Consider the following 21,368-nt stretch of genomic DNA (forward strand, 5'->3'; position numbering starts at 1 on the left):
AAGACTTCCCAAATATCCCAGACTTTTCAGCTGGTAAACAGTAGGGAGCCCGGCTTACAGGATGTGTCCCCTTCTTGAATAGCAGCCGATTCGGAGCCGACCTTTTGGCTGGTCAGGTGACTCGGCTCTAGCTGGACTTGTAGAATCGCTGTATACATATATTATGTTTTCTGTTATTTGCTCATTTTTAAGTCTAAAATGAACCAAATGTACACTGGACACTGCAGCGTATATATAGTATTGCTATAAGTGGCTGCTAAAGGGTTAAATATGGAGCTGGTATCGCTGTAACTGGCTCACAGTGATCACTGGTCCTGACCAACAAGCGGGTTATAGCAGCACCAGAGCGACAGCGAGAAAAACAGGACTGCGCAGCTGGAGTAGCTGAAATCTAAGCCCTGGCAAGAATAACAGGAAATAAATAGGGGGGAGATTTCATCTACCTGCATCCAGACGAGGTTAATAACTACCACCATTCATAACACATATAAAGGTGATCATTATCATAATAGCACCAACTAATACAGCAGTTGATTGGCCTCTAATGCAGGGCTGCGGAGTTGGAGTCGAGGGGGTCAGAGCTGGAGCAAATTTGGGTACCTGGAGTCGGAGTCGTGGTTTCATAAACTGAGGAGTCTGATGGTTTTTGTACGAAATCCACAGTCCTGGTAAGTATTCGACTAAGGAGTCGGAGTTGCAGCCTTTTTGGGTATGGAGTCAGTGGTTTCATAAACTGAGGAGTCAAAGGTGGAGTTGGATGATTTTTGTACCGATTCCACAGCCCTGCTCTAATGGAGCCCTCTAGTCCAGGGGCCATGTTGTAGTTTCTCCTGCTGTCTCCTATTGCTCTGCTACTAGCAGTCAGGCTAGTTCTGGCACAGTGATCGCTATTACCTATGGATTTCTGATTGGCGATGATGGACTGCTTGCTGGATGGGGTTGCTAGCTTGTGGATAGGCTCACAGCCTTCTCCAGCTCAGTGACTAGTCTGAGCTTCAGCGACTAGTGATGATGTCATCGCTGCTTTAGGTAAACATAACAGGAAGCCAAACTTCCTACTAAGGAATATGTTTGTTTTGTCTTGGCAGAAACCACTTAAAACTTGATTACACAATATGTCTGAGGTACAGTGACACTTTATAATGCTTTATTAATTGAAAGGACAGCACCCTGGGGCACCTGCAAAGTAAATTAATCTTAGCAGTGAGCAGAGGATGTTTTAGGATTGTGTGGTGCGGAGGTTATTAGTATAATCTCCTACTTGTGTCTCTAAAAAACAGAGATTCTGTAATGAAAGGCTATCTGTTGTTGCTGCCAGGATAGTCGGGTTTCGATGGCAATAACTCTTGCTTACCAGTAAATCATTACAGGTCTGTACTCGCTGATGTCACATACATGACACGGGGTCATGGGGTAAAGGCATCCCCGATGACGGAGAGAAGACGCTAGGAGATGCGGTGGCCGGTTGCTGAGCTGCTTCCACACTCACCGCGGTGTGTGTGTGTGTGTGTGTGTGTGTGTGTGTGTGTGTGTGTCTGTCACATGGGTACACATTACATTGGAGGAGACCAGCCATGGAGTTCGTCGAAATATACTTTAAATTTCACTTAAATTTCTTTAGGGTACGGTTTGTAAAATACATCGATTGTAACTTAAGTCCCATTAAGTAATAGAAATAAAAAAGTGAACTTGCACAAATCATCTACAGTGGTTTGCATAAGTATTCGGCCCCCTTGAAGTTTTTCACATTTTGTCACATAACTGCCACAAACATGAATCCATTTTATTAGAATTCCACGTAAAAGACCAACACAAAGTGGTGTACATGTGAGAAGTGGAACGAAAATCATACGTGATTCCAAACACTTTTTTTTACAAATAAATAACTGCAAAGTGGTGTGTGCATAATTATTCAGCCCCCTGAGTCAATACTTTGTAGAACCACCTTTTGCTGCAATTACAGCTGCCAGTCTTTTAGGGTATGTCTCTACCAGCTTTGCACATCTAGAGACTGAAATCCTTGCCCATTCTTCTTTGCAAAACAGCTCCAGCTCAGTCAGATTAGATGGACAGCGTTTGTGAACAGCAATTTTCAGATCTTGCCACAGACTATCGATTGGATTTAGATCTGGACTTTGACTGGGCCATTGTAACACATGGATATGTTTTGTTTTAAACCTTTCCATTGTTGCCCTGGCTTTATGTTTAGGATCGTTGTCCTGCTGGAAGGTGAACCTCCACCCCAGTCTCAAGTCTTTTGCAGACCCCAAGAGGTTTTCTTCCAAGTTTTCCCTGTATTTGGCTCCATCCATCTTCCCATCAACTCTGACCAGCTTCCCTGTCCCTGCTGAAGAGATGCACCCCCCGAGCATGATGCTGCCACCACCAGATTTGACAGTAGGGATGGTGTGTTCTGAGTGATTTGCAGTGTTAGTTTTCGGCCACACATAGCGTTTTGCATTTTGGCCAAAAAGTTCAATTTTGGTCTCATCTGACCAGAGCACCTTCTTCCACATTATTAAGCAAGAACATAGCTACTGTAGTGGATAGTATTATGGTTCCTACACCCCAATCAAACTATCTGGGGGAGGGCTTAACCCCGGGTATATGCAAATCATTAAAACAGACAAAATTGAGGTCATGCAAGCCTTCTAAAGTATATCAAAATCCGCCTTTATTCAATAAATATCCACATCAATCCCCCATAAATACAGCAATTATCAAAAATACTGCCCCAAATCAATTAAAAACCACAATTGCGGAGCATTTGCAACTGTATGCCTGTGTGACAAAATATGGTGCACTTATAAATATGCTGTAAACTTATCCTGGCCAGGAAATACATCAAAACAGCATTACATGCATCGGCGCTTGCTCACTCCTCACATACTTGTGCCACATGTGATGCAACGTTGGGGGGCCCCCTAAAGATTAATGCAGAAGCGTGGAAGCACTACAGCCAAGCCAGATTCAGTCCCATCAGCTTAATGCACCTGTTCAACTGCTGCTGCACATAAAGAAGCAGTGGGATAATGCAGAAGCGTGGAAGCACTAGAGCCAAGCCAAGTAAAGTTCCATCAGCTTTATACAACAATTCATCTGCTGCTGCGTATAAGAAGGCAGTAGTGAACGATCTCACCCGTCCTGCTGCATCACTGTTCATTGAGGTAGGTTCCTGGATTAGGGTACTGAGACCATTCTGCACCTGCTTAACGTGTGCTGGGACCGGACACCAATCCCCTCGTGTCACCGCACACCGGCAAGTCAGGTACGCCAGCCCCAGGGTCCGTGGGCCTCTTCCACATGTTTGCTGTGTCCCCCACATGGCTTGTGGCAAACTGCAAACGGGACTTCTTATGCTTTTCTGTTAACAATGGCTTTCTTCTTGCCACTTTTCCATAAAGGCCAACTTTCTGCAGTGCACAACTAATAGTTGTCCTATAGACAGATTCCCCCACCTGAGCTGTAGATCTTCAGCTCGTCCAGAGTCACCATGGGCCTCTTGACTGCATTTCTGATCAGCGCTCTCCTTGTTCGGTCTGTGAGTTTAGGTGGACGGCCTTGTCTTGGTAGGTTTACAGTTGTGCCATACTCCTTCCATTTCTGAATGATCGCTTGAACAGTGCTCCGTGGGATGTTCAAGGCTTCGGAACTCTTTTTGTAGCCTAAGCCTGCTTTACATTTCTCAATAACTTTATCCCTGACCTTTCTGGTGTGCTTTCGACTTCCTGTTGTTAGCTGCCGGTGTTGTTGGTGCCAGTGACTGGATGGTGTAATGGTTAAGGGCTCGGCCTCTGACACAGGAGACCTGGGTTCAAATCTCGGCTCTGCCTGTTCAGTAAGCCAGCACCTAGCGCACGTCCTAGTGGCTGCAGCTCTAGCACTTTGTCTCACTAACACTGCTACTGCCTATAGAGCGCGTCCTAGTGGCTGCAGCTCTGGCACTTTGTCTCACTAACACTGCTACTGCCTATAGAGCGCGTCCTAGTGGCTGCAGCTCTAGCACTTTGTCTCACTAACACTGCTACTGCCTATAGAGCGCGTCCTAGTGGCTGCAGCTCTGGCACTTTGTCTCACTAACACTGCTACTGCCTATAGAGCGCGTCCTAGTGGCTGCAGCTCTAGCACTTTGTCTCACTAACACTGCTACTGCCTATAGAGCGCGTCCTAGTGGCTGCAGCTCTAGCACTTTGTCTCACTAACACTACTACTGCCTATAGAGCACGTCCTAGTGGCTGCAGCTCTAGCACTTTGTCTCACTAACACTGCTACTGCCTATAGAGCGCGTCCTAGTGGCTGCAGCTCTAGCACTTTGTCTCACTAACACTGCTACTGCCTATAGAGCGTGTCCTAGTGGCTGCAGCTCTGGCACTTTGTCTCACTAACACTGCTACTGCCTATAGAGCGCGTCCTAGTGGCTGCAGCTCTAGCACTTTGTCTCACTAACACTGCTACTGCCTATAGAGCGCGTCCTAGTGGCTGCAGCTCTAGCACTTTGTCTCACTAACACTGCTACTGCCTATAGAGCGTGTCCTAGTGGCTGCAGCTCTAGCACTTTGTCTCACTAACACTGCTACTGCCTATAGAGCGCGTCCTAGTGGCTGCAGCTCTAGCACTTTGTCTCACTAACACTGCTACTGCCTATAGAGCGTGTCCTAGTGGCTGCAGCTCTAGCACTTTGTCTCACTAACACTGCTACTGCCTATAGAGCGTGTCCTAGTGGCTGCAGCTGTGGCACTTTGTCTCACTAACACTGCTACTGCCTATAGAGCGCGTCCTAGTGGCTGCAGCTCTGGCACTTTGTCTCACTAACACTGCTACTGCCTATAGAGCGTGTCCTAGTGGCTGCAGCTCTGGTGCTTGGAGTCCGCCAGGAGAAAAGCGCGATATAAATGTTCTGTGTTTGTTGTTGCTCCCAATATTCTCTAGTCTAGACAACCTGTGAGGCCGTCACAGAGCAGCTGTATTTGTACTGACTTTAATTAGACACAGGTGCACTTTATTTAGTCATTAGCACTCATCAGGCAATGTCTATAAGCAACTGACTGCACTCAGACCAAAGGGGGCTGAATAATTATGCACACCCCACTTTGCAGTTATTGATTTGTAAAAAAAATGTTTGGAGTCATGTAGGATCTTTCCTTCCACTTCTCACGTGTACACAACTTTGTATTGGTCTTTCACGTGGAATTCCAATAAAATTGATGCATGTTTGTGGCAGTAATGTGACAAAATGTGGAAAACTTCAAGGGGGCCGAATACTTTTGCAAACCACTGTAGGTAAATAACAATTTGGAAATTTCCTTGACTTTGCCATTCTCCACATACACACCAGGAAGGGGGTGGGAGGAGATGGGAGGCTCATTTACTTTGAAGCCTTTTATCTTACAGACCACTTTAATGAGGAGTGTTTGTGGTTTCTTTGATGAAACAGTCCCCTGCTGAGGACTGGCTCCTGTGTGCTGTTCCCCTCCCATTCTCCATGGCATGGATGGGCTGAGGCAGCATCAGCTCTGTGACTGGGAGAGAAAGCGGAGGAGCTGTAAGGAGCTGATGATTAGCTATTAATATTATGCATGTATTCATGTAGCACTGACCTCTTCTGAGGCACCATAGTCTAGTGTCCTACAGTGTTTCTCTACATTGCATTGGTATGGATCCCTTTTAAAACCCTTTACTCACCAAGTACCCCCTAGCATAGTAAACCTTATCACAAGTAACCATTGACAAATAAATCTTTAATTGTATTAAATAACTGGTTCTAAACAGTTTCCAAGCATTTACTATTGCTTTTAATTAGCTAAAATACTAATTTGGTGTTTACGATTTACCATTTTCTAAAACTCTAAATTTGTTATTCTTGTTTAACTATATCAAGCCCGACTAACCCCTGAACCATCAGAAGTACCCCCTGGGGTACGCGTACCACACATTGAGAACCTAGGCTCTACTATATTATTATTATTATTATGTATTTATATAGCACTGACATCTTCTGCAGCACATTACAGAGTACATAGTCATGTCACTGATTGTCCTCAGAGCTCAGAATCGAATCCTACCATATAGGGCTGCACGGTTTTTCGGTTTAAAACCGAAACCGCGGTTCGTGGCAAGACGATCTGCTGATCGTCAGTACCATCGGTTTTTCGATCCGCTGTTTAATACTTTGCTTCTGGCCCCGCTGTGCGCGGATTGGCCAGAAGCAGTGAATATGTATGAGTGTTAATGGGGGGGGGGGGGGGGGGCGGATCCACTCGAGCGAGCGGCCGGGCACATACAGCATTACCAATCACTGGCTAGCGATGGAATGACGGCAGCGGTAGGCGGAGCTGTATGCTCTGTACATCTCCGCCTACCACTGCCGTCATTCCATCGCTAGCCAGTGATTGGTAATGCTGCTGTATGTGCCCGGCCGCTCGCTCGAGTGGATCCGCTTAACGCTCATACATATTCACTGCTTCTGGCCAATCCGGTCCGCACTGCCCGGTTCGCTGTCTGTAATACTTTGCTTCTGGCCCCGCTGTGCGCGGATTGGCCAGAAGCAATGAATATGTATGAGTGCTAATAAGCGGGGGGCGGATCCACTCGAGCGAGCGGCCGGGCGCATACAGCAGCATTACCAATCACTGGCTAGCGATGGAATGACGGCAGTGGTAGGCGGAGCTGTACAGACCATACAGCTCCGCCTACCGCTGCCGTCATTCCATCGCTGGCCAGTGATTGGTAATGCTGTATGTGCCTGGCCACTCGCTGGAGTGGATCGCCCCCCCCCCCCCCGCGCTCATTAACACTCATACATATTCACTGCTTCTGGCCAATCCGCGCACAGCGGGCCAGAAGCAAAGTATTACAGACAGCGGACCGGGCAGTGCGGAAACCCCCCCCCCCAGCATTTGAAAAAAAACGGGGAAAAATCGAAATTGCAATTTCTGAGAGAAAAATCGCAATTTCGATTTTTCCCTAAAACCGTGCAGCCCTACTACCATAGTCATAGTCTAATGTCCTACCATATTAATATGTATTTATACAGCACTGACATCTTCTGCAGCACATTACAGAGTACATAGTCATGTCACTAACTGTCCTCAAAGGAGCTCAGAATCGAATCCCTACCATAGTCATAGTCTAATATCCTACCATATTATTATTATGTATTTATACAGCACTAACATAATAATCCCGAACATTTATACAGCGCTTTTCTCCTGTCGGCCTCAAAGTGCTCAAGAGCTGCAGCCACTGGGACGTGCTCAGGAGGCCACCCTGCAGTGTTAGGGAGTCTTGCCTTGAACTCCTTACTGAATAGGTACTGACCCTAGCCAGGATTCGAACCCTGGTCTCCCATGTCAAAGGCAGTGCCCTTAACCAGTACTCTATTCAGCATCTCCTGCAGCAAATTACAGAGTACACTAACTGTCCTCAGAGGAGCTCACAATATCATTGTGCATTAATCCTAGTTTAATGTCCTACCTTATTGTATTGACTGGCATACACAAGCCAATTTTTTTCTGTTCAGTCGAGCAGCGCATGTCATTGTTTAACCACCCTGGCGTTCTATTAAGATCGCCAGGGCGGCTGCGGGAGGGTTTTTTTTTAAATTAAAAAAAAACTATTTCATGCAGCCAACTGAAAGTTGGCTGCATGAAAGCCCACTAGATGGCGCTCCGGAGGCGTTCTTCTGATCGCCTCCGGCGGCCAAAAGTAACACGGAAGGCCGCAATGAGCGGCCTTCCGTGTTTTGCTTACTTCGTCGCCATGGCGACGAGCGGAGTGACGTCATGGACGTCAGCCGACGTCCTGACGTCTGCCTTCTCCGATCCAGCCCTTAGCGCTGGCCGGAACTATTTGTTCCGGCTGCGCAGGGCTCAGGCGGCTGGGGGGCAGGGCTGTGGAGTCGGTCCAAAAATCCACCGACTCCGACTCCTCAGTTTAGGATTCCACCGACTCCACGACTCCGACTCCTCTAATTTGCATATTACAATTTTGTTGATTAAAAGTATGTAACATGAAATTCGTCTCTTAACTGCCAACGCTTAGGAATTTTACAAGACAACTGAAGTGAGAAGGATATGTAGACTACAATATTTATTCCCTTTGGACTAAAACTAGTCCTTGGTAAGAGTACTTGTAAAAGGTACAAACCGGAACAAAGAACATCTATCAGGCCCTAGGCAATGTTGTACTTTATACTGGTTGAACTCGATGGACGTATGTCTTTTTTCAACCAAAATAACTATGTAACTATGTAATGTAACTGTGGGTACATGTAAGAATGATGTGCAGGTACTCTGCAGGGGAATGAGGAGATTGTAAACAGACAACACCTCTGTGTTCAATGTGCACAGCATTCTCAGTGGATTCCCTGCAGCTCTGTGGGGAGTGCATATGTAGAGTATAGTACTACTGTGTAACAAAGTAAACCTGAGACAGATGAAATTAAAGTTTTATACATACCTGGGGCTTCCTCCAGCCGCCTTCAGGATAATCAGTCCCTCGTTGTCCTCCTCCACCACCTGGATCTTCTGCTAGGAGTCCAGGTACTTGAGCCAGTCAGGCGTAGTGCGCATGCACACACTCCGCCGCCAGGAGCATACTACACCTGTGCAGCACTATTGCGCAGGTGCAGAATGTTCCTGGCTGTGGGAGCGGCATGCGGCTGGACAGCGCTGACTGGCTAAATTTCCAGGACTCATAGCAGAAGATTCGGGTGGTGGAGGACAGTGAGGGACTGATTAGCCTGAAGGAGGCTGGAGGAAGCCCAAGGTATGTATAAAACTTTACTTTTCATCCGTCTCAGTTACCCTTTAATTTGTAGTCACCAAACCAAATTTTAATAACATATCAAATTTGTTTTCATCAGCAAAGGGAGTGCATACATTTGCATAAACCAGCATCAATGCGGAATTATTTCCATCTCATTGACCATCTCTATTAGTGACATGGCTACACATCAGGCTTTATTCTTACAGCATAGATGTTATTTAGTATATATGTTATGGCCAGAACCCGAAGTTTGGCCAGAACTAGAAGTGGCCGGCCACTTCGGGTTCTGGCCGGCCAATGCGCGAACTGGCCGCTGCGCTGCGGCCAATGTGAGGAATGAAACAATTCCTGTAAGGTTTAATGTGATGTTGTGGCCGCAGCGCAGCAGGGCAAAATGTATCACACATCTTTACTTTATTCAATGGCATTAAGCCGCCCGGCTTTTTCCTCTGCCTCTCTCCTCCCCCCGCCTCTCTCTCCTTCTCTTATGGGCAGCGGGCGGGGGACACGCGTGTCCAGGAGAGTCGTTCGTCGCACCAGGAAAGCAGAGCGGGGAGGCTGCAGACATCGCTTCTGCCAGCACCCGCCCTGCAAGAACGGCAGGATTCCCCTGCCGCGACTAACGACTCCGGAGGGACACGCGTGTCCCCGCCCGGCTGTGCCCATAAAGAGAAGGGGAGAGAGAGGCGGGGGGAGGAGAGAGAGGCGGGGGGAGGAGAGAGAGGCGGAGGAAAAAGCCGGGCGGCTTAATGCCATTGAATAAAGTAAAGATGTGATACATTTGCCCGCTGCGCTGCGGCCACAACATAACATTAACCTTACAGGAATTGTTTCATTTCTCACATTGGCCGCAGCGCAGCGGCCAGTTCGCGCATTGGCCGGCCAGAACCCGAAGTGGCCGGCCACTTCTAGTTCTGGCCAAACTTCGGGTTCTGGCCGTAACATATATAAGAGATTCCTGTGTACACATCATATATACAGTCACAATCAGATATGTATATCTGACCTTAAAAATACGGGGACTGCTTTATTGAAGCAGCACAAGTAACTAATTTTGATTGGTTTATTTCATTTTTGTGGACAAAGCACAGCTATTACTGTATATATACTGTATATATACATTATTTTTAATGACTATTATCTGAGAAATAGAACATTTTATCATATTTTCTATTTTAATTACAGTTACAAATTCATTAGGAGTCGGAGTCGGTGCGGTTTTTCCCGACTCCGACTCCAGGCACCCAAAATTGCCCGACTCCACGACTCCGACTCCACAGCCCTGCTGGGGGGACCCTCTTTCGCTGCTGCTCGCGGCGGATCGCCGCAGAGCGGCGGCGATCAGGCAGCACACGCGGCTGGCAAAGTGCCGGCTGCGTGTGCTGCTTTTTATTTGGTAAGAATCGGCCCAGCAGGGCCTGAGCGGCACCCTCTGGCGGTAATGGACGAGCTGAGCTCGTCCATACCGCTAAGGTGGTTAATCAAATTGAAATCAAATTGTTTTTTTGCATCTTTTAAATTTGGTGAATGAAAAAAAGATTTGTAGCAAGTGCAAAATCAAAAGAATCTTGAATATTCAGGTCAGACTATTTCTGTACAAATGTATGAGGTTATTAAGGGTCATAGGCTTTCATTATGGCTTTCACCTGGCGTTCTGCACAGTGTTTTGAGATCCTGCTTTCATTTGCCGTGGTGCAGTGAAAGCGGATCCTTTTTTTAACAATAGGATCCACTTCCTGCATTAAAAGGTGGTGCAGATTACATACTGAACAGGTACTTTTTCTGCTCAAGTGTGATCGAGACTAACCTATAGTTCCGCTGCTCACTCCTGCCGCTAGGTGGCAATGTTTATTAGGAAACAGATGGACTCCATTTATTCAAGAGGCTGTGTATTCTCTACTCAGGTGTCAAACTCAATGGCAAAAGTGATGAAATTCTAAAGCAGTCTCAGGACACCTGAAGTGAGAGAGATATGGAGGCTGCCATGTTGATTTCCTTTTAATGAAAAGCACATATAGACTCGCATGCGAGTCCATTGACTTTCCTTACATGTGGAACACGTGAGAATCTGCAGCATGCATTTCATATTTCACTTATCATTCATTTTTAAAGTTTACTCAGGCCAAAGATTACAGACAAGGGATTTTCAGTATTCTGAACGGGACCGCGCTTCTCTTTATGCACGCGCACAGGCGAAACCCCTGGCCGCTGTCCCCCTTACTGTACACGTACCGCCCTTCCCCACCCGTTTCTGTGCATTAATACCTCTCCGATGCCTGCTGCTCTGTCTGGACTCCTCTTTCGTTTTCCCGACCCACATTGTTGCGCTTAGGCCTGAATGATTTTAGGAAAAGATTAAGTTGCACGATTTCTGTCAAATTGCGATTTCAAATTCACGATTTTCAATACACAACGATGGATCAGCACACTGATGGTGAGTAGGAGTTCCCCCAGTATGGGTAGCCATGTATCAGTGCCCCCAGTATAGTTTAGCTGGCTATAGGTGCCCCAGTATAGGTAAGCCAGCTATAGGTGCTGCAGTACACGTTAGCCACTGTATGGGTGATGCAGTACAAGTTATCCATCCAGATACCCCCCATTTAGTGTATATAGGCAGACCCCTCTTTAGATTATATAACTAGATCCCTCTAGTGTCCCCCTTGCCACTGCTGGTACCTGGCCCGCTCCTGGCCCCCTACTCCAGTGAATTCCGATGCTATTCGGCCCCACTGCCACGCGGTCAGCGTGGTGAAGAGGCAGCGAGTGTTGCCTAGTAACGGTGGCCACCAGGAATTGTCACACTTCCTGGTACAGGCCCTGAACACTCGCTTCCTCTTCACCGCGGCTCACCAAGCCAACAGAGGGTGTTACATGGGGAGGGGGGGTTGTTACATGTACACGAGAAGGGGGGGGAATATGGCATAACAAGGCCGATTCCCGAGAGATTTCAAACTGAAGTCTCGGGAATTAGTCTGCTGGTGTATGGGCAGTCAACAGATCTCTCCTCAATCAGAGAGAGGTCTCTGTTGTTGGTTTTTACCCATACATGGTCTGATATATGAGCACCTTTATATATTCCAGCATCACTCCTGCCTTGCTCCCTTTCACAATCCGCCTCCATTAATAATGAAGTAAACCGTGTATGCGTTCATTGATCTTTCCGTCTTCCCTCGGTTTCTTTTTTCCAGCCTCGGTATGTGTCACCATTTGAAAAGCTGCGTCATCCGGTTTGTGTATTTGTATATGCTGCGCTCTAGGTGAATTATAAAGTTGTATTGGGAACTGGGTTTATAATTCGGCATGCTGAAACTTGCCACAAGGGCTTGGTCGGTGCGCAGCAGGGAAGCCGTTCTATATTTCGACAAACTCCCCCCATGGTCTCCTCCAATGTAATGTACACACACACACACCACGTACACACACACACACACACCACGTACACACACACACCACGTACACACACACACACACACACACACACCACGTACACACACACACACAAACACACCACGTACACACACACACACACACACACACCACGTACACACACACACACACCACGTACACACACACACACACACACACACACCACGTACACACACACACCACGTACACACACACACACACACACACCACGTACACACACACACACACACCACGTACACACACACACACACACACACCACGTACACACACACACACACACACACACACCACGTACACACACACACACACACCACGTACACACACACACACACCACGTACACACACACACACACACACACACACACACACCACGTACACACACACACACACACCACGTACACACACACACACACACCACGTACACACACACACACCACGTACACACACACACACACACACACCACGTACACACACACACACACACCACGTACACACACACACACACACACACACACACACACGTACACACACCACACACACACCACGTACACACACACACACACCACGTACACACACACACACACACACACCACGTACACACACACACACACACCACGTACACACACACACACACACCACGTACACGTACACACACACACACACACCACGTACACACACACACACACCACGTACACACACACACACACACACCACGTACACACACACACACACACACACACACACACATACACGTGTGTACACACACACACACACACACACACGTGTACACACACACACACACACACACACACACACGTGTACACACACACACACACACACACACACACACACACGTGTACACACACACACACACACGTGTACACACACACACACACACACGTGTACACACACGTGTACACACACGTGTACACACACGTGTACACACACACACACACACACACACACACACACACACACACACACACACACACACACACGTGTACACACACACACACACACACACACACACACACACACACACACACACACACACACACACACACACACGTACACACACACACACACACACACCACGTACGTACACACACACACACACACACACACACACACACCCTGCCTGCCTGCGGCAAGTGTGGAAGCAGCTCAGCTACCGGCCACCGCATCTCCTAGCGTCTTGTCTCCATCATCAAGGGCGCCTGTACCCCATGACCCCGTCTCATGTATGTGACATCAGTGAGTACAGACACTCCTCAGCAATGCATGGAAGAATCTACAGGAGGCGCGCTGCGGAACTGAAGTTATATGGAGGCTGCAGTATTTTTCTTTTAACTGATGTTTGTTTGTTCTCTTGCAAAACAATAGGAGCGTAATAACTTTGTCCTTGTGAAGTCCTATTCCTGTTATAGACTTGCTGCAGGTCTACAACTGGGGATGTCTGAGAAAAAGGGCTTCACAAAAGATAAAGTAAAGGTATGCATCTGATCATATACATCATATACAATGGCGTCAATTCACCAGAGAGTATTTACTTAGAGAAAAAAGGTAGGTAGTTTATCTCATGAGGTATTTTAACACTCTGGAGTCAATTCACCAGTGTGAGAGGACAGAGAGAAAAATGTTCGATAGCAGGGGATAATGGAGAGATATGCATGAGGAAAGTGTGAGAAAGCAGAGTTAGGTAATCGGTATTAATGATTTACATGGGATACTTTTCCTCTCTGTAAGTTTGAAAGTGAAGCATTGTGGGTAGGAGGCGGAGTTTTACCACTACCTGACCAGAGTATTCCAGCCTTTTACTGCCGGATCATATCATAAATCATGTCACGAGTGAGTCTGAACTTCTTCACCACCTCTGTCTCAGTAAAATTATCAAGAACTTGTCTCTCATGAAAAATACGAGGGGCGATTAAAAAGACCCTCCTCCTGCGCCTTCGTCTCCTCATAATAGAAGCAAGCTCTAAGGTCTAGTGCACACCAGAGCGGTTCGGCTGCGGTTTGCGATCCGCTTGCGGATACGCTTGGGTAATGTATTTCAATGGGCTGGTGCACACCAGAGCGGGAGGCGTTTTGCAGAAACGCATACGCCCGGGCAGCTGCAGATTTTGGATTGCGGAGGCGTTTCTGTCTCAATGTTAAGTATAGGAAAAACGCAAACCGCTCTGAAAAACGGCACTTCAGAGCGGTTTGCTAGGCGGTTTTTGTTACAGTAGCTGTTCAGTAACAGCTTTGCTGTAACAATACATGAAATCTACTACACCAAAAACGCTTCACAAAACCGCAAAATGCTAGCTGAAACGCTACAGAAAAATAAGAAAAAGCGTTTCAAAATCTGCTACCATTTTGCGGATCTGCTAGCGGTTTTTGGTGTGCACCAGGCCTAACAGAGTAAGCTCAAAAGGCTCCATCTTCCACAGCAGCAGCTGCTGTGTGAAAACCACGATATCTCCAGGTTCATTCAGGGGATAAAGAGATGAAAAAATAACGAATGGCCACACCCCCTTTCTTCCCTGGTGAATTGTGATTTGGAGAAAAACTAACTACTAATTATCACTTATTTATCTCGTACTTATCTCACATTTATCTCTTGCATTTCTCTCTGTCGATATTTTCCCCTATACTTCAGGAGAATTGCTATTTGGAGATATTACAGGAGGTAAATTACCTCCCAAGAGATAAATAGGTTGGTAACCTCTGGTGAATTGACGCCAATTGTAACTGCATGTGACTTGGCTGACCACAGAGAAAGCAAGAGCATTGTTCACTTTCCTGATATGCAAACACTTCTAATGTATACATTCATTCTGACTCTGAAAAGGGAACTAATAAGCACAGTTAAAGGACACCTGAACTAAGAGACATATGGAAGCTGCCATATTTATCTCCTTACCAGTTGCCTGACAGTTCTGCTTATCTTTCATGCATCAGTAGTATTTGAATCGCACACCTGAAACAAGCAAATGCAGTCAGACTTCAGTGAGAGCACCTAATCTGCATGCTTGTTCAGGGGCTATGGCTAAAAGTATTGGAGGTAGAGGATCAGCAGGACAGCAAGGCAATCTGCATTGTTTGAAAGGAAATATATATGTCCGCCTCCACATTCCTCTCACTTCAGTTGTGCTTTAAAAGGAACCGGAGGTGAGAGACCTATGACAGCTGCCATACTTATTTCCTTTTAAGCAATACCAGTTGTCTGGCTGCCCTGCTGATCTCTTTGGCTGCAGTAGTGTCTGAGTCGCACCTGAAACAAGCATGCAGCTAATCCAGTCACCCTTCAGTTGGAAACATCTGATCTGGATGCTCGTTCAGGGTCCATGGCTGGATAGTGTACTGGTTAAGGGCTGTGCCTTTGACATGGGAGACCAGGGTTCAAATCCTGGCTAGGGTCAGTACCTATTCAGTAAGGAGTTCAAGGCAAGACTCCCTAACACTGCATGGTGGCCTCCTGAGCGCGTCCCAGTGGCTGCAGCTCTTGAGCGCTTTGAGTCCGAAAGGAGAAAAGCGCTATACAAATGTTCGTATTATTATTATTATTATTATTATTATGGCTGAAAGGCAGATAATGAGCAGGATATCCTGGCAATGTGCATTGTTTAAAGCGGATCCGAGATGAAAAACTAACTATAACAAGTAACTTGTCTATATATCTTATCTAAAGTTTAGATAGTTTACACAGCAAATCTAGCTGCAAACAGTTTTAATAGAAAATGATTATTTCTTCCTGTGATACTACAGCAGCCATGTTGTTTGTAAACATTACACAGAGGCAGGCTTATCTGTATCTTGAGCCATCAGCCTAATCCCCTCTCTTCCTCCCTCCTCCCCTCTGCCTCTGAAATCTCTGGCTAGTAACACCTTCTCCTCCTGCCCAGACTGAGCTCCCATGAGCCCTTGCTACTGCCAAGGCTCTCTGAAAACCTGTGGGCGTGGTTTATTTAGTTTATAGGGAATTAGAGTATTAAAACAAAAAAGTATTTGGCTTGAGGAATGCCCTATAAACAATAGGAAAGGAACACAATTATGCAATGAGTAAAAGTTCACCTCAGATCCACTTTAAAGAGACACTGAAGCGAAATTTTTTTTTATGATATTATGATTTGTATGTGTAGCACAGATAAGAAATAAATCAGATACATCAGTGTAATTGTTTCCAGTACAGGAAGAGTTAGGAAACTCCCGTTGTTATCTCTATGCAAAAAAGCCATTAATCTCTACGACTTTCAAAGTCGTAGAGAGGGCTGTCTTCTGACTTTTATTATCTCAACTGTAAGTGAACAGTTCTCTTTTTATCTGCCAGAGGAGAGGTCATTAGTTCACAGACTGCTCTGAAGGAATCATTTTGAATGCAGAGTGTTGTGTAATCTGCACATATTAGAGAATGATGCAATGTTAGAAAACACACTATATACCTGAAAATTAAATTATGAGAATATTTTTTTTGCTGCTAATCTTCTAGTAATTATTCATAGTACACAACCAATTCATTATATCATTTTTTTTTTCGCTTCAGTGTCTCTTTAAAGTCTCCCTGAGATTGGGGGGGGGGGGGGGATTTATACATAGCTGGGGCTTGTTCCTTCCCCCTCCAGGCTTGTCAATCACCACAATCAGCCACCTTACTCTGTCTCCTGTATCTTTTGTAACTGCCCCAGAGAAGTCCTCCAGTCAGGGCCAGTTGGCGCAGGCACAGTCCGGCCGAGCACGCTCCCCCGCGTTCTGCGCCAGTGCAATAGTTCTGCGCAGGTGATGGGCGTGTGCGTGACCAGGCTGCACATGTGCTGTGCCACGGCCTGGAGGACTTTCAGTGGCCAGTTTGAGAAGATCCAGGAGGCGGAGGACGGCAGCAAGGGAGCAATTTGCGTGGAGGGGGCTGGAGAAAGCCCCAGGTATGTAGAAATCTTTTCTTTCCTTACGTCTCAGGTTCTCTTTAAAAGGGAAGAAATGTCAGCTTCCATATCCCTCTCACTTCAAGTGTGCTTTAAATGTAATTATGTTTATGATGCATTTTAAAACCTGCACATTGGTTTGTTGTTGAGAAATTTACTGATCCCTCAGCGGGGCTCTGGAAGCTCACGTTAGTGCAGCGGAGTGGAATGAGATTGTGTTACGGAGCCCTCTGCCCCAGGCGGGAGGAAGGAGGCTGTGTGACTGATGGTGTTCCTTGGATGTCAGAGCAATTAGTTCCTGGCTTTCCAGGGTGTTCCTGTCTGCCTTACTTCCTCCCACAGCCTATCTCAGGGGCTGGAGCAGCAGGAATTCAGTGAGTCAGAGGCTCCGGCCTGGGGTGGAAGCTCGGGAGCATCCATGTGTGTCTCCGATGTGAGTGCTGATCCCACAGCCACAGCTGCTGCAGACTCCGAGGCCTCCTCCTCATCCTCCTGTCCCCTTGTCCTTGCAGATCCGTAGACGCCGCCGCACCATGTCTGAGGGCTGGGAGGACTGGCCGCTGCTGGGCCCCGGCTGGAAGCGAAGGACGGCCGTCCGCAAATCGGGCCAGTCGTTCGGCCACTCGGACACCTATTATCAAAGGTACTGTTCCCTGCGACTGCACTGTGCTGGGTTTAGGTTGCAGTTAATGTTAGATTTAGTATACAGATATATACACGCTTTAATAATTCCATCCTTTACGTTGTTTATACAAGTCATAAATAAAGTTTGGTATGTGCTGAATAGCTACATACAATTTATTGAGGTTGGATACAATTTGACAATCCGTCTCACACCATCCAAATCTTCCTAAACTTGGTTTGAATTTTACAACATGCCCAATCTTTAAAAAAGCGAATAAAAATGGGAAAGCCAGAAAAATCGGATCTCTTAGTCGAATTAGAAAAAAAATAAAAAAAACTTTTTCTGTACAACTGATAGTTTTCATCAAATTGTTCTAAAATCAAACAAAAATTGTAATGTGTGTGCCCCCCTTAAAACCTAAGAAATACTTTCGACATTCTGTCCAATCGGTAATGTTGGCTGATTGATCAAAATTACGACCGGACAGTATGTGTCACGATGATAGACTACGCTGGGCAATGTCTCACAGTGTCTGGGTACCCCCCCCCCCCCCCCTGCTTAGTGACATGCTCCCTGCTGGGCAGGAAGTACATCACTGGGGTTCCCTTGAGTTCATGCATAGGCACGTCCCCACTCAGTGACATGCTCCCTGCTGGGCAGGAAGTAGGTCACTGGGGTTCCCGTCAGTTCGTGCATAGGCACGCCCCCCGCTTAGTGACATGCCCCCTGCTGGGCAGGAAGTACAACACTGGTATTCCCGTCAGTTCATGCATAGGCACGCCTCGCTCAGTGACAAAATCCCTGCTGGGCAGTAAGTACGTCACTAGTATTCCCGTCAGTTCATGCATAGGCACGCCTCCTGCTCAGTTACCTGCTCCCTGCTGGGCAGGAAGTACATCACAAGGATTCCCGGTAGTTCATGCATAGGCACGCCCCCCTCGCTTAGTGACATGCTCCCTGCTGGGCAGGAAGTACATCACTGGGATTCCCGTCAGTTCATGCACAGGCACAGCCCCTGCTCAGTGACATGCTCCCTGCTGGGCAGGAAATACGTCACTGGGGTTCCCTTTAGTTCATGCATAGGCATGCCCCCCGCTCAGTGACATGCTCCCTGCTGGGCAGGAAGTACATCACTGGGGTTCCTGTCAGTTCATGCACAGCCCCTGCTCAGTGACATGCTCCGTGCTGGGCAGGAAATACGTCACTGGGGTTCCCTTTAGTTCATGCATAGGCATGCCCCCCGCTCAGTGACATGCTCCCTGCTGGGCAGGAAGTACGTCACTGGGGTTCCTGTCAGTTCATGCACAGCCCCTGCTCAGTGACATGCTCCGCGCTGGGCAGGAAGTACATCACTGGGATTCCCGTCAGTTCATGCACAGGCACGGCCCCCGCTCAGTGACATGCTGGGCAGGAAGTACGTCACTGGGATTCCCTTCAGTTCATGCATAGGCACGCCCCCATTCAGGGACATGCCCCCTGCTGGGCAGGAAGTACGTCACTGAGGTTCCCGTCAGTTCATGCATAGGACTGGACAACTTACCAGAGACAGTTGCAAGCACATGAGGAGGCGGAAGAGGATGGTGTGGTAGCGATCAGCCTGGAGGAGGCTGGTGGAAGACCCAGGTATGTATATTTTATATACAAGGCCTCATCTCAGGTACACTTTAAAGTGTACCTCCCTTTAGGACATTACTTACATTGCAATCATTTCAGCACACTTTACTCTTCTCAGCTCCTGACCTTGCACTGCCCTCACTTATCCTACTTTCCCTGTGTTTTCTGTCTCCAGCCCCACCGGCCAGCGCTTCCGCAGCAAACCAGAGCTTTCGAAGTTCTTAGGAGCATCCGTTGACCTGGCGTGTTTTAACTTTAAACAAGGAACCATAATTCCCGTGGAGCAGGTACGTTGCAGCTCTCCTTCAAAGCAGAAGGCGGCGATGCTAATGTATAAATTAAAACACACCTGAAGTAAGGAGCATATAGGCTGCCATACAATTTTTTTTTTTTTTATTTTTTTTTTATACCAACTTCCAGGCAGTCCAGTTGCTCTCTTTGGCTGCAGTATCTGAAACCTTCACATGAAACAAGCATGCAGCTAATCCAGTCAGATTTAAAGAGAACCCAAAGTGAGAGGCATATGGAGGCTGACCTATATGTTTTCTTTTACAAAATGCAGATTCCCTGGTTGTCCTGCTGATCCCCTGCCTTTAATACTTTTAGCATTATTATTATTATATATTATTTATATAGCGCCAACATCTTCCATAGCGCTGTACATAGTACAAAACAAATATAGATAAGAAATTCAAGACACTGTACAGTCATGCCATTCAATAGTAGAAATACAAACACATACATAGTCAATGTGTAGTTTGAGATATCTCTAAAGTTGGTACATGTGCGTATGTTAAAGGGGTACTATGGCAAAAAATTTTAAAATTTAAAGTATGTGCAAACATAGACAAAGAAGTATGACAGAGCAACTGCCATTCACTAAGTTCTTTTGAAAATAAATAAATCCCTGAGAATCCCCCCATGAAGAGATGGACTAGTCCAAAACCTGTCGCTTCTGTCAGATTTCTACTACCTACTATAAGTGACAGTAACATAGGAGAAAATTAATTTATGGCTCATTTTAAACGGACTTCTTATTTACAGTATATATGTTTGCACCTATTTTATATTTTACAATTTTTCACCGTAGTGCTCCTTTAAATTATAGCAGTATGAGAAACACTAGAAAGAGGTCCCTGCCCTTGCAAGCTTACAATCTAGAGGGTAGTGGGGAGGAAACAATAGGGAAGGGGACACAGGGGTTAATGGGTGAAGCAGTGAACCTTTAGTGCTACCTATAGTATTGACCCTGAACAAGCATGCAAATGTTTGACTACAGTCTGACAGCATTAACTGCATGCTTGTTTCTGGTGTGATTTAGACTCTACTGACCAGAGAAATTAGCAGCAGTGCCAGGCAACTAGTATTGCTTAAAAGGAAAGAAATATGGCAGACTCCATACACCTCTTCCCTCGGGGTCCTTATTTAGGTAGAAACATCTGATCTGCATGCTTATCCAGAATCTATAGCTAGATGTATTGGAGGCAAAGGATCAGCAGGACAGCCAGGCAATCTGAAGTGAACAAATAATTGTGAATTAAGCTCATTTTGGTTTAGATTATCTAATCCCAAGACTCCCCGTTCTGCTCGTTGTCTTCAGGGTCCCTCACGTTACCGGTTCTCCTCTCTCGCTAACGCCCTGGAGGTTCCCCAGAGCAGTGAGCAGCGACTAAACTGCACATGTTCCAAAACGCACATCCTCAGTTAAAGCTGTTGTACACAAGCCCATCCTCAAGCCACCCCAAGTGTCCCGGATCCTGCGTGACTGTCCTGATTTGAAGGGGCGCTACCCGCTGACCCCGCGCTACCCTCTTTGTGTCCCGGCCGGCTGGGCAGAGAGGGGGGGGGGGGATGATTGAGGCGCCAATGCAAAATGCGGGGCCTCCCTCTGTATCATTCCTCCCTCCCTCTGAATGTACCCCCCCCTCTTGCAGAGTAAGTGTGTGCAGCGGAGCGAGCTGTCATCTTACCATTCACCCTCGCATACCGGCAGGCGACTTCACTTTGCTTCCTGTGATGTCATAGGAAGCGGA

At 46.8% G+C, this 21,368-nt stretch overlaps 1 protein-coding gene across 14 annotated transcripts in view; it reads left to right on the forward strand.

Annotated features, from left to right (window-relative positions):
• The window catches only part of LOC137527809 (methyl-CpG-binding domain protein 1-like), a 117,985-nt gene that overhangs the window by 26,533 nt on the left and 70,084 nt on the right, over nucleotides 1-21,368 (forward strand). For all 14 annotated transcript variants that reach the window (XM_068248733.1, XM_068248726.1, XM_068248725.1 and 11 more), the window contains 2 exons: nucleotides 17,609-17,739; nucleotides 19,511-19,622. In XM_068248733.1, coding sequence (XP_068104834.1) covers nucleotides 17,630-17,739; nucleotides 19,511-19,622 — 222 coding nt within the window. In that variant the 5' untranslated portion in view covers nucleotides 17,609-17,629. The remainder of the gene's footprint in view (nucleotides 1-17,608; nucleotides 17,740-19,510; nucleotides 19,623-21,368) is intronic.

The sequence above is a fragment of the Hyperolius riggenbachi genome, chromosome 8 (genome assembly GCF_040937935.1).
Source record: "Hyperolius riggenbachi isolate aHypRig1 chromosome 8, aHypRig1.pri, whole genome shotgun sequence".
Classification (NCBI taxonomy): domain Eukaryota; kingdom Metazoa; phylum Chordata; class Amphibia; order Anura; family Hyperoliidae; genus Hyperolius; species Hyperolius riggenbachi.